Source organism: Perissodus microlepis, chromosome 23 (genome assembly GCF_051167445.1).
Source record: "Perissodus microlepis isolate ML-2025 ecotype Zambia chromosome 23, ASM5116744v1, whole genome shotgun sequence".
In the NCBI taxonomy this organism is placed as follows: Eukaryota; Metazoa; Chordata; class Actinopteri; order Cichliformes; family Cichlidae; genus Perissodus; species Perissodus microlepis.
In genome coordinates, this window is record NC_140482.1 from 22,396,551 (window position 1) to 22,413,767 (window position 17,217).

Sequence of the window (17,217 nt, forward strand, 5' to 3'; positions counted from 1 at the left end):
GTACAATAACCTCAGTTTTATCTGAATTAAGAAGCAGAAAGTTAGCGGCCATCCAGGTCTTTATGTCTTTAAGACATTCCTGCAGTTTAACTAATTGGTGTGTGTTATCTGGCTTCATGGACAGATAGAGCTGGGTGTCATCTGCATAGCAGTGAAAATGTATGCTATGTCTTCTAATGATGCTGCCTAAGGGAAGCATGTATAATGTAAACAGAATTGGTCCTAGCACTGAACCCTGTGGAACTCCATAATTAACCTCAGTGTATGAAGAGGACTCTCCATTTACATGCACAAATTGGAGTCTATTAGATAGATATGATACAAACCACTGCAGTGCAGTACCTGTAATACCTACAGCATGTTCTAATCGCTCTAATAGGATATTATGGTCAACAGTATCGAACGCTGCACTGAGGTCTAGCAGGACAAGCACAGAGATGAGTCCACTGTCAGAGGCCATAAGAAGATCATTTGTAACCTTCACTAAAGCTGTTTCTGTGCTGTGATGAGCTCTGAAACCTGACTGAAACTCTTCAAATAAACCATTCCTCTGCAGATGATCTGTTAGCTGTTTGACAACTACTCTTTCAAGGATTTTTGATATGAAAGGAAGGTTGGAGATTGGCCTATAATTAGCTAAGACTGCTGGGTCTAGAGATGGCTTTTTGAGTAAAGGTTTAACTACAGCCAGCTTGAAGGCCTGTGGTACATAGCCGATTATTAGAGATAGGTTGATCATATTTAAGATCGAAGAATTAATTAATGGCAGGACTTCTTTGAGCAGTTTTGTAGGAATGGGGTCTAAAAGACACGTTGATGGTTTGGAGGAAGTAATTATTGAAGTTAACTCAGAAAGATCAATTGGAGAAAAAGAGTCTAACTTAACATCAATGGTACTAAGAGTAGCTGTAGATAATATTACATCTGTGGGATGATTACTGGTAATTTTTTCTCTAATGATAAAAATTTTATTTGTGAAGAAGTTCATGAAGTCATTACTAGTTAACGTTAAAGGGATGGTTGGCTCAACAGAGCTCTGACTGTTTGTCAGCCTGGCTACAGTGCTGAAGAGAAACCTGGGGTTGTTCTTATTTTCTTCAATCAGTGATGAATAGTAAGATGTTCTGGCTTTGCGGAGGGCTTTCTTATAAAGCAGCAAACTATTTCTCCAGGCTAAATGATGATCCTCTAAATTTGTGACACGCCAGGTTCACTGGCAGTTCCAGGGCAGGCAGGTGACACAACTGATAACAACGGTCATGCCTTCCTTATTTCAGTAGAGTGCCAGAAAAGAGGAATACGAGAGCGGAGCCTGAGCCGTGTGAAGGAGTAGTGAGCTGGAGAAAAGCAGACACTGAAATTGCAGTCTGAAAAGACAAATGTAAGAAAAGCAATTTGTACTGAACCAAAGTCCATATGTGTATGTCGTGCTGGGTCCCCGAACTGAAAGGTAGGGGGTTGTGTGGTGAAGCCTCCTTGAATATGTCAAATCTTTTTGGCCAGTTGCTTCACCAAAAGGCAGATCACATGAAGCCCCATACAGCAGCTCATTTGAAAGTATTAACCTCTGCTGGTCATTCTTTGTATAGCAGCCCTGTTGTAGTAATACATGTGGGTACATACTGGTGAATATGTAAAAATAATGATGTAGAATACCCTTATGAGAGCTGGAGCCAATCCCAGCTACCATAGGGCGAGAGGCAGGTTACATCCTGTATCTTGCATATGACATAGGACTAACACATAGAGACACAGAACCATTCACACTCACATCTAAAAGGCAATTTAGAATCACTAGTTAACCCAACCCAACTAACTGCATGTCGTAGAACTGTGGGAGGAATCCAGAGAACCTGGAGAGAAACCTGAAACAAACTCCACACAGAAAGACCCCGGCCAGATGATGGAGGGGAACTCATGACCTTCTTGCAGTGTGAGACGTAACATCACTACTGAAAAGTGTTACAGTGATACACTTCAGTCACAATTAACATAATTTGAAAAGCCTTGTGGAAATGTAATTAAAGTTATCAGTTATAGCGGTTTTGATGCTTTTAAAATAATTCAAATGCACCACAGGTTTATAATTTCATGACTGAACAGCAAGTGGATTTAATAGTTTTAGCCTGTGCTGCCCTCTAGTGTACAGGATGGCATAATGCCTCCAGTTTTTGCTTTCCTAGCTTTCAGTTGCTGATTCTAATGATGGCAAACACGGTAGCCTCATCAGTAAAGTGGATCAGGTCAGTTATGAACACCATATATTTTTATCTACATATACTTTTTGTCCATTAACATTATTAAAGATTCCCCAGTCATAGATGGAATCATTTGACAACTGTGAAGGAAGTTAATCATAGCTTTCAAATGTAGCAGCTTTAGGTTTTTCCAGATCCATTATTTTTTACTGTAGCTGACTGAGAACAGTGACTGATCAGACTTTAAGCACCGGATCCAAATAGGCAGGAGTCTACCATAGATGACAGGACGTAAGTTGCAGACTCTGCAAAGGTGCTCTGGAGAATATGTAGCACACAGTAGTAGGATGTAAGCGAGCTGGCATAGCACACACTAAGAAGCACAACCCAAATGGCTTCAAGAATGTGCAGAAATATCTATGCCACATATGGATTAGGACAACAGGTTGAGAAAAGAGTTAAAGTCCTGTGGGACTTCAAGTTCCAGACAGACAAGCATCTTCTGGCCAACAAAAAAGACGTAGTGGTGGCAGACAGGGAGAAGAGAACGCTGCAAATGCGATGGTGAGTGTGTGATGGAGCTGAGATTTCTTGTTTAATCCCCATGGATGCTGTCACACTTAACCAAGATGTGTTTCTAGTGTTGCCATAATGCGGCATTTCAGGAATACATTTTTCTGGTTTTAAAGATTACGTTAAATTTACACAAACATTAATTTCCAGTCTTTTATGAGGACATGATTTTAAGGGCTATTAAATCATCCAGGCAACACTTTTAAGCATCAAAATGAGAGTTATTACGTGCACATTTATACAATTTCTCACCTGTTTCAATTTTTTTTGTTGGTTTTCAGTCTAATCAATTGCAGCCTCTTACATGTTGTTGAGACCTGTTAGGACCTTTAAGAAGCCCATGTTATGGACATAGTTTTAATGTCTGCTTTTTCAGAAAATAAGGTTTTCATGTTATGTAAGTTCTGTAAGATGATTGTATGTCTGCATTCATGATTATAAATTTTACCAAATAACACAGAAAAGAACACAGCAAATAGCAAAAATAAAACAATGAAAAAATATATTGTAAAAAGAAGCCAAATGCCTGACAAAATGTCTGTTTTCAGTAGAGCTCCATCACACTCACTCACTTTCTCTTCTCTCATCCAACATTTGTTAGCTTATATTGGATCCTAGTTTTGATCAGAATCAAAGATGATTCAGATGACTTGCAAAGAAAAGCGTCTGGACTTCTTTAAGTTTACTTGAAGACGTTTCACCTCTCATCCGAGAAGCTTCTTCAGTTCTAAGGTCAAATGGTGGAGAGTCCCAGATATAAACCTAGTGGGAGTATCCCCCCACAGAGGGACAAAAGGACCCCCTGATGATCCTCTAATCGCCTGAGCCAAGGTGTGAAACTGGGTGTGGGTCCCAATCAGCTCAGACAAAAACTGGTTCACCCGAAAGACAAAACGCCAAAACACAGACTTAACAATGTGGTGTATGCTGTACAGTGCAGCGAGGAATGCCCAGACCTCTACATTGGAGAGACCAAACAGCCACTTCACAAGCGCATGGCACAACACAGAAGAGCCACCTCCACAGGACAAGACTCAGCAGTCCATCTGCATCTTAAGGATAAAGGACACTCTTTCGAGGATGCCAATGTTCACATTTTGGACAGAGAGGACAGATGGTTTGAAAGAGGAGTGAAAGAAGCCATCTATGTCCACTGTGAGCGACCATCTTTGAACAGAGGCGGGGGTTTACGACACCAACTCTCTGCCATCTATAATCCAGTTTTGAGATCCCTTCCCAGACGCCTTAACGCCCACTCACATTCTGGGCCATCTGACCTCAGGAATTCGCATGATAAGGTGGGGCCAGGTTTCACAATGAACACACCCGAAACTCTGGCTGATTGGGACCCACACCCAGTTTCACACCTTGGCTCAGGCGATTAGAGGATCATCAGGGGGTCCTTTTGTCCCTCTGTGGGGGGATACTCCCACTAGGTTTATATCTGGGACTCTCCACCATTTGACCTTAGAACTGAAGAAGCTTCTCGGATGAGAGGTGAAACGTCTTCAAGTAAACTTAAAGAAGTCCAGACGCTTTTCTTTGCAAGCTCCTTTGACTACGATGACCTGGATGACTGAGAACCTTCACAGACATTCAGATGACTTTTTTCTCCAAAATTTGGTTGTACACTTTTGTGACCTTGTGTCACGGCTCATGAGGCGAGCTGTATGGAATTATTAAGGAACCAAGATGCGGCAGCTCAGATGCAAGTGAGTTCATTCATCAAATGTAGATACAAACAGAGATGGCTAGGCTGAGCATGAAACTAAGCAAACCTAAACTGGGAAAACTAACAGAATCAACCAGAAACAGAGATGCAGGGAGACACGGAGAGACAATTATCGATGACGGAGGAAGATACACAGATGAACCAGTAACGAGGACAAGGTAACACACACTATAAATACACACACCAGGAATCAGGGGATGGGAAACAGTAGGGGGACGAGGCAGGGGAAACGTAAACAGAACGCACTGACATCAGACAGGGTCCTTCAAAGTAAAACAGGAACACATACACACAAAAACACAGTCTAAGAAACGCAGGCTTGACACAGGAATACAGAGGCAGAAAAGACTAAACACTAAACTGAGGAAGAACAGAACCAAAACCCAAAGAAATAGAAAACCAGAACCAAAATACATCACAATAGAAAACACAAAACGCTGGGTCAAAAGACCCAGGATCATGACACCTTGTATCTGGAAGAGCAATTATAAATAAGCCTTACTTACTAAATGCTTGTAAATGTTAACAAAGAACTAAGCAAAAATTGTAAAATAAAATAAAAAAAAGTGGACTTAATATTGGTCCAGTAGAGTAGAGTGTAGTCAACATCGTTCGATTACACGATGTATGCCTGGGGATGTTACCGTAGTAGACAGAATTTTGCATCCAGTCAACGTGGCAGTGTCATGCAAACTGTTCTTTTGCTGGGTGGAATGATTGTACAGCGAAAATCTTCAATGACAAAAACATGGGTGCACAAGTTTTCATTTATTTTGGATTTTCTGTAATCCACAAAGTGTCATGGGTACACATAAAGGGATCAAATATATAGTCTCACTCACTTAAAACTTTTAATAAGTGGTACACCTTGGTGCTCTCTCTCCTTTAAGTGTGTGGTTACCGCACTTTACATTTCAGAGGCAGGATCCTCTTGGTCCCCTCCCTCCGGCCTGGCACATATGATAATCAACAGTAATGTTTAGAAACTGGCTGGTTCAGCCACTACTACATGAAGTACCAGTGTTTCCTTTTTCTTTTCGTTTTTTTTTTTCAACAATACATTATTTTTACATTCTTTTTTAGGACAACTTGGTCCACACAGTTTGTCTTCATCATGCATCTACATTTGGGTCCTCATCACTCCACAACTCAGCTGTTCAATAAAGAAATTATGAATTACATCAATCTACCTTTATAAACATAAATGAACTAGATTATTTAGATTTAGATTGTTATTTATTTTAATTAAGATAAAAAAAAAATTAGTCTTTGTGTCAGCTGCAATTACCCAACATCACTTGGACTATATGAACACATGCAAGAGATCAGTTAGCATATATTCATGCCAGAGGACGAGCCACAGGGAGGCACAAGTTAGTCTTTAGTCTGTAACTGCCCTGCAACTGTTTTTCCGGTAGAAGCACATCCAACATGCACCAGCAGCTTATGTAAACAATATATTCTAATGTGTTTTTTAGTAGAGCAGTAATGAACTGTTGTCAGATTTTTTTTATTTGAGAAAAAAAAAAGAAATACCAAGGAAGCCCAGTTTTACACTAGTGGTGTGCGACACTGCAGATATTGGTATCGATCCAATACCAGGTAAATATAGGGCCAGTATTGCCAATACCAATACATATGCTGATACTTAAAATAAAAGGCAGCTTATGTAGGGGAGAGCAGTGTATCATGATTTAGAACATGAGGCATCGTAACTTTGCAAATTCTGAACACATTTCAATAACCATGAAATCACTGTGATTCTACAATAATGAGCCAATTCAATAAAAACACCTTTTCTTTTCTTTTTTTTTTTTAGCTTTTTCTGCATTTTGAAACTAAGGGTTTTTGTTTTTTGAAAACCTGAAATGTAAATGTGCCGTCTCTAAAGCACAACTTATGTTGTTTAAATGTGCTGTTGGTTACAAATAAAACAAAACTGACAAATTCAGACATTTTTTATAGTACATAGTTGATGTATAATTTTTTTCATTTCACAAAAACAAAGTTATGATACAATTCAGTGTGAAAAGAGTCTCAAAATGTGATCTGTGAATATCAGGCGATTTGTGCATTTAATGGCTTTTAAGTGAGCGAAAAGATTGTGAACAGTATCTTTAGAGATTTATCCAGACAGGAAAGCATAGCTAAAATGATTTGATTTATGAACTTGTGTATAGAACTGTGATTATTGAGTCAGATTTTTATATACAAATTTCTAAATAGTTTTGCTTCTGTTCAGATTGCCTGTATTTGTGTATGGATTGGAGCATGCATTTGTTACTATTCAAAATTTGCAAATTTATTAGTTAGTTTAGTTTACACTTATCGATCACATCATATGTGCTTTTAAACCTTTCAGAATAATTCCATTCCATCACAGCACTCATTTAACAAGTGTAGCTTCACTATGTCAACAAACAGTGGGGCTTTCTCAAAATGTAACACGAGACTGCTTGTCTGTTATGAGTGTTTTTCTTTGTGTGCAAGAAAAGCTATAAAAGCTAGAATGATGAACAGGATCTGGAGATTATTTTCAATAACTTTTCTTATTTTTAAAACTTTTTACTCACTGAAACAAAAAATGAAGAAACACAATGTTTGTTAAATAATTGAAAGCTGACTTTGCCATTCCCACAAGATAGAAATTAAAGAAATACACATGAAGGAGATGTAGGTGACAAATAACACAACTGTTTTGATTCAAAACTTTATCAATCACAGAAATGTATGATTAATGCAAATGAATTTTGCACAGTAAATAGGCTCAGTAGCAAATAAAATGTAGTCTCTCCTCACAGTCATGAGCGTCCCAAACAGCCTTGTTCCCTCCTGTCACCTGTAAGGCTCCACACTTTATCTTGGCATGTGGACATGATGGTTTTCCTTCTTCACCCCAGGCCTCATAGTCCATCTCCTGCCCGTCCACCCACAGCCAGTCCCCAGCCAGAAAGCGCAATCCAGTCCAGATGTGATCAGTGGTGTTATGTTTGCTCAACTCTTTCTGGATGAGCAGCATCTCAGTCTCAGACGCCACACTGGCCAGGTCATCATGGTGCTCCCTGCAGTACTCCAGAGCTTCCTCCCAAGTCTTTTTCTCCTTCACCACAACGGCACTGTAACAGAAGAAGGTTTTTTGATTCTGTAGTTTTTCATCATTCCACATTTTATTCCACACACAGCCACCATCTTCATTCCCGTTAAAGTCATTAGGTTCACCTGGTTTCCAGAAAAACGTGGATGCCACTCCACCTCCTGACCACAGCCATTCTTTTCGGTTTGAGCAATTTCTCACGAGTCCTATAGTGATTGACATTGCTGGAGAGCTGCTGAAGTTTGTTGGCATCCTTGTCATCCAGCTCGCTTTTCATCCAGTTTCTTCCCAAGACACGTCCTCCAACTTTTGTAAGTCAAAATGATCAGATTTTATTATGTCATGATATATCATATCATGCACATTTGTAAACCTTCTGAGACTAACCCCCCTCCCAAAGCTTCTTCAATATGTGCACCTTCACTCTGATGGATTAAGCTCAATATCGTGTGAAATGTTTTTTACTCAGTGACGATTTACTTGAGTTCAGTTCAGTTTTATTTATACAGCGCCAAGTCGCAACAATAGACGACACTTAGCGACAGTAGGGAGGAAAAACTCTCTTTTAACAGGAAGGAACCTCTGAAGAGGTTTCTCTTCTTTCCAGAGGATCATCGGCTGCGCACAGAGGATCATTGGCTGTGCTCTTCCCTCCCTAGAGGACCTGTACAGATCCCGCTACCACAGAAAAGCCTGTAGCATCCTGAAGGACACATCCCACCCGCACATCACCTGTTCCAGCTGTTAACCTTAGGATTGGTGTACAGGACAATTAAGGCCCAAACAGCACATACACCAAGGCTGTTACATTAATAAATATACTCAGGGGATAAACCACTGTGAAAAATACAAACTTAACTGTGCAATATTCTTTAACTATGCAATGTTTCCAAGGACTATTTCACTGTGCGACAACCACATTTTTCACTGTTCACGCTTACATACAGCCTTGTGTATATACTACAGGTGGGCCGTTTATATGGATACACCGTAATAACATGGGAATGGTTGGTGATATTAAAGTCCTGTTTGTGGCACATTAGTATATGTGAGGGGGCAAACTCCTCAAGATGGGTGGTGACCATGGTGGCCAATTAGAAGTCGGCCATCTTGGATACAACTTTTGTTTTTTCAATAGAGATTGACAGACCACGTGACTTTCGCGCATTGCATTGTGGGTACATGTGGCAACAACATCAAGACACTGCATCAAACACTAGCATTTCCAGCACCGGTAATCATTAATTCTGCGGTTTTAATCCCTACTTTCATTTTATTTGCCCCAAAAACAGTTATGTACAAAACAACGGAGAACACGGCAGGTCCGTACAAAGACAGACTTGACGAAAGGCAAAAAAAAAAAGTACAAGGAAAAAAAATCAAAGGAGTGAAAGGGTCAGACCCATACGAGCATACAGAGTGGAGTAAGGACGTTAGCGTGCTGCCCAACTTTCATCACGCACATATTTATTATTATATGATCCTGAGTGAAGTGTGAGTCCCTACACTCACAAAATGTTTAGTAACTTCAGATCCCTGCAACAAGCCCAGGTCCAGTTTACTTGATTTGGACTATTCCATTTCACCGCTGTTGTTACATTTTTTTTTCTTTATCTCCTGTACAGGCCAACGCAATCTATTTGTTGTTTCAGGTTGTAGTATTACACAACATTTTCAGATCTAATAGAAAAAAAGAGTGTTTTGTAATTAATTCAATGTTTCTTTATTTATAAATGGCATTATTGTTTCACTCTATTATAGAATCTTACAAGAAAGAGGCAAAAATGTATTCCATCATGCTTTGTTAGCGGCTTCGGTGAAAAACAAATCAACAATGAAAAAAAAACAACATATTCGAAAACAGTTATTCATCACTTGTTTCAATACAACACTTGGGGACATATATGCGTGACTTTTCGTGGCTGTTTTGATATCGCTCTCTCTCTTAACCAATCGCTGTGGTAGCAGCTTTAAACTCGGTATGACCCAGGTTGATAGAGGGCGCCCAGTGTGGATCGCATTCCAGCATTTTGTAGGCTGGTTTTTCTATAAAACACATCAAAAAATTGGCAAACATTAGCCCGCAAAGCCACAGTGAACAAAGCAGCATAGCGCAACGAATTCAATTCAAATCAATATAAGACTTATTTGTAACCTACATCAACAATTATGTTACGATAAATTACGTAATAACTACAACAGAAGACTTACCTTTGTGGAAATGTTTGGAGCAGACTAACATGTGAGCTGGAGTGTTCTGAAACTTTATATTTGGTCTTCGAATTGCTGCAATCCAGGCCATCCGTCGGCTCTTTGTTACTTCAGAAACGTGGCTTAAACAATTTCTCTTCCACGACGTAATCCAATAACAACTGATCTCTTTACCCGTCTGCTTCCCGTGGCTGTCATGCGACCGGCTATTGCAGTTAATAATACAACAGCTTCTTGCCATTTTTTGTGTTTCTTTTTATTGCTGTGTGACTGTTTTCATGTGAAAGCCTGCAGTGCTCTAGTACCGCTTGCCACCCGTTCCCAGAATCCTTTGCGGTTTTGCCTCTGAATGACGTCACATTTTCAATCTCTATAGGAAGAGGGCCATGTGACACGTCAAACTTATTGGTAATGTCACAAGAAAAACAATGGTGTGCTTGCTTTCAACGTAACTTTATTCTTTCATGAGTTATTTACAAGTTTCTCTTTGTTCACAGCCACTGACATGTCGAAGAGGTTAACACGTGAGGAGCAGATCGAAATCGTGTTGATATCTGGTGAACGTAGTAACCGGGTCATTGCAGCAGATTTCAATGCAAGACACCCTACGAGATAGGGCAGGGTATTGTCACTGATTTCTAGAATCGATTCGATTCCAATTCACAAGGTTCTGAATCGATTCGATCCACGATTCGATTGGATTCAGTTCAATTCGATTTGAATCTGGGAAATTTTGCCTCCGACAGTCAGAAATATTAAAATTCAGATCAGTAAATTTACATCTTTTTGTATCTATAAAAAGGAAGCTGAACCTCGCAAGACTTTATCAAAGGTGTAAGCATCACACCAGATGCCTTTGTGTCAAAGTAGCTGAAGATAAAACACAGAAAAACATGAAGGTGATTTTCCTGGCCTGGGATTTTATAAAAATATTCTGCAGTACATCAAAAATGAAAGAAAACCATTAATCAACATATGAACATTACTTCTGAATTTACAGCGGTTTTATTAGAGACACGGCTAAGCGTTTTGCATAATTTTAAAAATGTTAAATTTGTTCAGTAGCCTATTGAATGGCAGAAATTAGGTTTTCTTTTCAGAAGTAAAAGGAAAAAAAAACAGCGGCCGACAGCGCTGTAAACAACGGTAGACTTGTGCGTAATTGTGATGTGCGGATCGATCCTGAAATATTGATTCCTCCAATACCAATCATTTATGTTCTAGAATCGATTCTCACATTAAAATATCGATATTTTAGTACTTTAGAGCAAATTTGTAGTTTATCATTAACAGGAACACAGTGGAAAGAAACTATAACATATATATTCGGATTGTCTACATTCAAAGTAACTACTTCCTCTTCCGCCTTTCATAGTCATGTGCGAAATACGTGCCTTGGCGTGCGCACTCACAACAATGGCTGAGCGTAATTGTGTGAACGTATTTTACCTCCACAAACAGCTGAGACGTGATTTGCGATACATGTGGCAAAAAAGTGCTCCAAGAGTGAGGTGTTGTGGGCATACTAGGGAGACATTCAAAAGGTCTGTTGGGGGGGGGGGGAGAATACATTTTACAGGGTTTATTTATCGGATAAAATACGTTAAATGTCCCCGTTATTATTGGCCGGCCCGGAAACAGCGGGGGTGTCCAAATTCAGAGGCTGCTTCCACCTGAGGACCCGGAAAGCCGGGTAGTACGTCACGAGCTCCCTCGGTGGAGTGAAACTCTGCCGTCTGCTCCTTGCTATCTAAAATATAACTGGGCGCTGGCGTAAACTCTTCTTTTTAATCATTTTCTGTTCGACGTTTATTCAGCTGTGTGAAAACCCCGGAGGAACCCTCCCGAGGGATTAATACAGTTAAATTTAATTTAATATAATCTAATAACTTTAATCTCAGCCAAACCGATTTACTCACAAACAAATAAAACACTGAAAAAGCCAAACAAATAACATTTTTGAGTTATCAAATTGACTTATATATCATGTTTAACCCGAGTAGTGAAAGACCGCGGGGGTTTGTAAATGATGTGTCGATCGGCTCAGATATTTGAAGTTTACACAGCTACATCTCACCTGAAAATATGTTAAAAGTTTTTTTGCGACCCAGAAAGAGAAATAACAGTAATATTAAAACTAAGTCACTGCGCCATTGTTGGAAACTGGAATTGGCTGGGCCCACTATGAATTCTGCGATATGGTTTTTTAATTTTGTTGTCCCGGTGGAAAATCTGGAAAAATTCGGGAGAATGGTGGCTCCGGGAGATTTTCGGAAGGGGCACTGAAATTCGGGATTCTCCCAGAAAAATCGGGAGGGTTGGCATGTATGGTTGTGGCAACATCACTAACCTTGTCAAACACCTCAGAGTAAATCATATCACAGAATATGACGAGCGTATGTTGAGGCGAACTGAAGAGGAGGAGAGGGACAGGTGCTGCTAGGGCGAGACAGACGTCTCTCACGGAGTCCTTTAGTGCTGCTGGCAGGCAAGGTGTTCAAATAGCACACAACTTCAGGTTTTTTATTTCTATATGATGAACTCTGCATTATTAAGTGATAAGAACAAGTAATCTGATGTCCTGTAATCATTATGACGCTATAATTTGAGATACAATAAATAAAATAAGTTTTTGTACAAAGTGTCGGTATCGGGTCGATACCACCCTGAATATTACTTGGTATCGGATCGGAAAGGAAATCAGTGGTATCACACATCACTTGTGCGTAACAAGCAAGCGAATAATGCAGAAAACAGATTTTTAGATGGGAAACTGTTCTTGAAGTACACTGAGAAAGAGAGAGTGAGCTGTGCATGAAGTGTGATTTTATTGTGGTGGAAGCAAAACAGCAAAAGTCAGAGGGAATTCATGACGATGTTTATGTGAAGCGCAGTTTGGATCTTCTTTTGCTGCTGGTTCGGTCAATGTTGTTTGGAGAGAGATAAAACTAACAGCTTTAGAATCAGCGCAAAAATACATAAACACAAAGCGCGGACCTGCCGACCTGCCAGTGAGCTGTCGGCTTTCAGCCCCGACCGTGTCCGTGCTTTTGGGTGAGAAAGGCGACATCTCACTGATTCTGATCCGCGGGTCCACGCTGTGTGTTTACGTGTTTGAGCAGAATCCGTGTACCTGCTCTCATTTACTGAGAGCTGTTTGGTGGTTGTCAAAATTTTCTGAGGTTTCAGCTGAGATTCTGGTTTTTAAGGCAAAACAAATTTATATAAAAAAAATCGATTCAGGATTTTAATGAATCAATATCACGTTATCCAAGCCAGAATCGATTGTAATCGATAAATCGATTATCAAAACCCACCCCTACTACAAGACCACCCATCTCCCATGCTACAGTCAGCAAACTGCTTGCTAAGTTTCATGAAACTGGTTCAGTGTTGGATTTGCCAAAATGTGGAAGCAAGAAAACTGTCACTAATGAAGAAACATCAGTGGCTGTCCTAGCTTCATTCAGCAAGAGCCCACAGCGTAGCACTCGCCCCATGTCACTGGAGAGTGGCATTAGTCGAACATCCCTTCGGCAGATATTAGCTACTCACAAATGGCACCCTTACAAACTCCAGCTACTGCAGCATCTTTTAAAGGCATTATAAAGCTGCTGATATTCTACCTAATCTTGTGATCATTGCACTAGCCGTAGCTCAGCCGCAACAAGAAGTGGTCATTCCTATATTCAAAGATCACCTCTTCCAAAAGAAGCGAAACCTACTAACAAGGTTATTCACATGGTGCAGAACAACTGAAGATGATGGAGACCAACTACCAGATACTAAAAAGATTTCCAAAACACTTTTGCAAGAGTTTGAGCTAATATATTTCAAATACTGGGGGAAAAAAATCACCATCTGGTGTTAGTGGCAATTCTTTTGAGGCTGATGAAAAGGAGTGTGCGAGCACACTTATTCATGCTGTGCTCTCACATGCTGCAGAAAAGTCCCACTACAAACCACCTGTTCCACTCCACAAGTTACTCTTTGACAACATGTTGTCTGACGTCAGGATCAAAGACCTGCATATAGATGAAAAATAAATTAAACAGGATTGATGAGGCCATTTACCAAGAGCTCCATAGCAAAACATTTTGTAAATAAAAACATTTACTAATGTTACTGAATGACGGGGACCCAGTACCGGGAAACAGATCCATATAATTAAAAAGCACTTGATCGAGTCGATGCAGAATCCAGCCCTGAGTGCGGCTGAAAAGGTTAAAAAAAACAGGTCTTCTGTGGAAATCTGTATCGAGAACTTGGTGAAGCATGTCATTCAAAATGCTGACTCATCCTGCTCTTCTGAAAAAGCCGATGCCATCGCCAAGCGGCTGTTCAGGAAAATCTGGCCTAGAATTAAAAAAAATTCAAATCCCTGCTGAAAATGGTAAATTCTCACTAATATGGTGTACAAGTCTCTCATTGAGAAATGGAAAGACCCAGATGTCATACTGACATTAGACCACAGATACGTTTAATAGCTCATTATTAAGGTCTTCAAAGAGTATGCCATCACTATATTGGAAAGTCAAACTTTCATCAGAAGCTTCTTTTCCTCTGTGGGTCAAGCTGTAGGGGTCACACACAGACAAAACAAATGAATCCATCAGGAATGCCTGTAAATATTTATTTCAAATTATTTGGACCATGTAAGTGTATTAGTTGACATCAAAGTGAGCCTTTAAATTGCCTAACAACAAACAATTCAAACAAGGCAATTTATTTCACATTCAGTGAATCATTTTAAAAACCCCAAGACCGGTTTGAGGCAGATGGCCATCCCTCACTGAGCCTGGTTCTGCCAGAGGTTTCTCTCTCACTCATTCACACACCGGTCATGGCAAGCTACATTGTAGCCACAGCTGCCCAGGGTGCACTGACAGAGGCGTGGCTGCTGGACACTGGCGCCACCGGGCCCTCTGACCACCACCAGTAGGCAACGGGTGAAGTGTCTTGCCCAAGGACACAACGACCGAGACTGTCTGAGCCGGGGCTCAAACCGGATTACAAGACAAACTGCCAACTCTTGAGCCAGGTTCACCCCGATAATAAGAAAAGTCTACAGCTTGTTGAATATTTTATTTATTTTTGTGTAAACATCAAATGTATGTCATGTCTATCATATCTATCAGTCACACAGATGGATAGATCACAGGGGGCTGTGGGTGATGAATTAATTATAAACATTTTTGCTTCTCTATTGAGGCATGCAAATAATCAACTGTAAATAAATTTATAAATATGATATTAGACAAAAATACTCTTACACAGTAAATGTGTTTGGGGCATCTTTAAACAGGTATTCTGTATTTAAACATTTACATATATCATATATTGATCAATGGTCATGACAATTTGCATTTTAATGACCAAAAAACTGACCTCACAGCCCATTTTTCTTCAGTGGTGTTAGTTCCAGTCATTATGCAAACCTGCTGTTTATAGAGTTGGGGAAACCTTTTCTGTCACTTGGATGAGTGACGAAACGTTTCTCCCACTGAAAACGCTACGTCCAGATGAACAGAATCAACTTTTTGGGATTAGTAAGAAAAAGTAAATCAATTTAGTAATTACAACCAGGTGACTTTTGTAATAACATAATACATTGCATCTAAGATATTTGTTGCTTAAAGATTGGAGATTGGAATGTTGCTGGAAATGTTATTAATAATATGTAGCTGTGTAAGTTACATTAAGTATAGCAGAGATGAATTTGAAATTAAGCTGATGATGCTTAGATTCATTGACTGAATTCCACCTCCATACTATCTAGTAAAAAGACAGCATAAAGAGTGTACTGTCAGTGTAGAGGATGGAACAGGACAACTCATGAAACATCTGCTTACATTTTGTTACCTTCAGTTGTGTAACTCCACAAACAGCAGTAAACCTCAGAGCAGCAGTAGCCAAGATCAGGTGATCAAAAAAAAATCAATCAAATCAATTGAAATTGTGACACTAAACCGATTTTGGATTTTGGAAAAAGAAATGATGAAACAGTATTTATAATATGATGGAAAGGTGACTTTGTCATGCTCACACGATCGAAATGAAACGAAACGTAAATTAGACATCAAGAGGGAAAATACAAATAAATAAAACATATAAAACACAGATTTGTGCTAACCATAGGTAAATAAAGGCTAATTCAAATGAAGTTTGCAAAGTAAACTACTTCAGTAGCAAACAAAATGTAGTCTCTCCTCACAGTCACGAGCCTCCCAAGTACCCTTATTGGCTCCTGTCACCTGTAGGGCTCCACACTTCATCTTGGGTTGTGGACACATTGGTTTTCCCCCTTGACCCCAGGCCTTGTAGTCCATCTCCTGCCCATCCACCCAGAGCCAGTCCCCAGGCAGGAAACGCAAGCCAATCCAGACGATTTCAGTGGTGTTAAGTTTGCTCAGCTCTTTCTGGATCAGCAGCTTCTCGGTCTCAGATGCCACACTGGCCAGGCCCTTGTAGTGCTCTCTGCAGTACTCCAAGGCTTCCTCCCAAGTCTTTTCCTCCATCACCACTTCTGCACTGTAGCAGAAGAAGGTTGTTTGATACAATAGGGTTGCATCGTACCACTTGCTTTCCCACATACAGCCACGATCTTCATTACCCTGACAGTTGTCAGGTTGATGTTCTGCCCAGAAATTCCTGGACACCACTTCACCTCCTGACCATCTCCAGTTCCCATTACCTGGCAAATTTCTCACCAGTCCTATCCAGATATGGTGAGTGACATATCTGGAGAGCTGCTTTAGTTTGTTGACATCCTTCTCAGTACTTACAGGGGCCAGGTCTGTGTAGTTCTGCCGACAGTAACTCTGAGCTTTAAGCCAATCCATTTTCTGGTCAACATAAATGTACTTGGTAAACGTTCCAGACAAATTCAGCAAGAGCAGGATGAAGGTGAAGAGTTGATCCATTGTTGTCTTCTTTAGAAGAATCTTTCATAGCAATGAGGATCCAAAGACGTTTGTAAGATATATGCTGGATTTGTCAACTTTGCCATTCAAAAATATTTGCATATAAGGATGGCCCTTTTATTCTGAGAACTCGTTTGTTCTCAGCAGCAGGGACACGCACCTACTGCTCACATGTACTTCTTCAAGTAGCTGATTTATCAATTTATTAATCACCATAAACTAAACAGTGCAATAAAAGTTGGATGAAATCTTCAGCTCAAATGTCCTATGATGGCTCCCGAGTCATTGAGCCAGTGCTTTGAGTTTATTCTCTTTTGTTTTCAGTCCAGAGTTTTTGTATTAATATCCAGTGGTTCTTTAAAATTATGTTTTGGATAATTTTTGGATTTCTTTGTTATTATTTAGTCATTGAGCTTCAGTTACTTTCTGTTTTATATTTGTATTCTGCTTTGGGTTTTTAGTTTTTTTCTCTTCCTGCTTTCCTCA

The 17,217-nt window shown here is 39.9% G+C and overlaps 2 protein-coding genes across 2 annotated transcripts; both read right to left on the minus strand.

Moving 5' to 3' along the window:
• Positions 1–7,270: 7,270 nt before the first annotated feature.
• On the minus strand, positions 7,271–7,874 carry LOC146361409 (snaclec rhodocetin subunit delta-like). Its single transcript, XM_084922350.1, is given in 2 exon segments — positions 7,271–7,808; positions 7,810–7,874. Coding segments are annotated over 2 exon segments (603 nt in total).
• A 7,014-nt stretch (positions 7,875–14,888) lies between these two features.
• Positions 14,889–16,731, minus strand: LOC146361410 (C-type mannose receptor 2-like). The gene has a single exon (XM_084922514.1). The coding sequence runs from the start codon at positions 16,729–16,731 to the stop codon at positions 15,991–15,993; it is 741 nt and encodes a 246-aa protein (XP_084778640.1). The 3' UTR covers positions 14,889–15,990.
• Between the last annotated feature and the right edge of the window lie 486 nt (positions 16,732–17,217).

What these genes read in the sequence shown, in the direction of transcription:
- LOC146361410 (XM_084922514.1), bottom strand. Translation starts at nt 16,731, where the DNA reads ATGGATCAACTCTTCACCTTCATCCTGCTCTTGCTGAATTTGTCTGGA.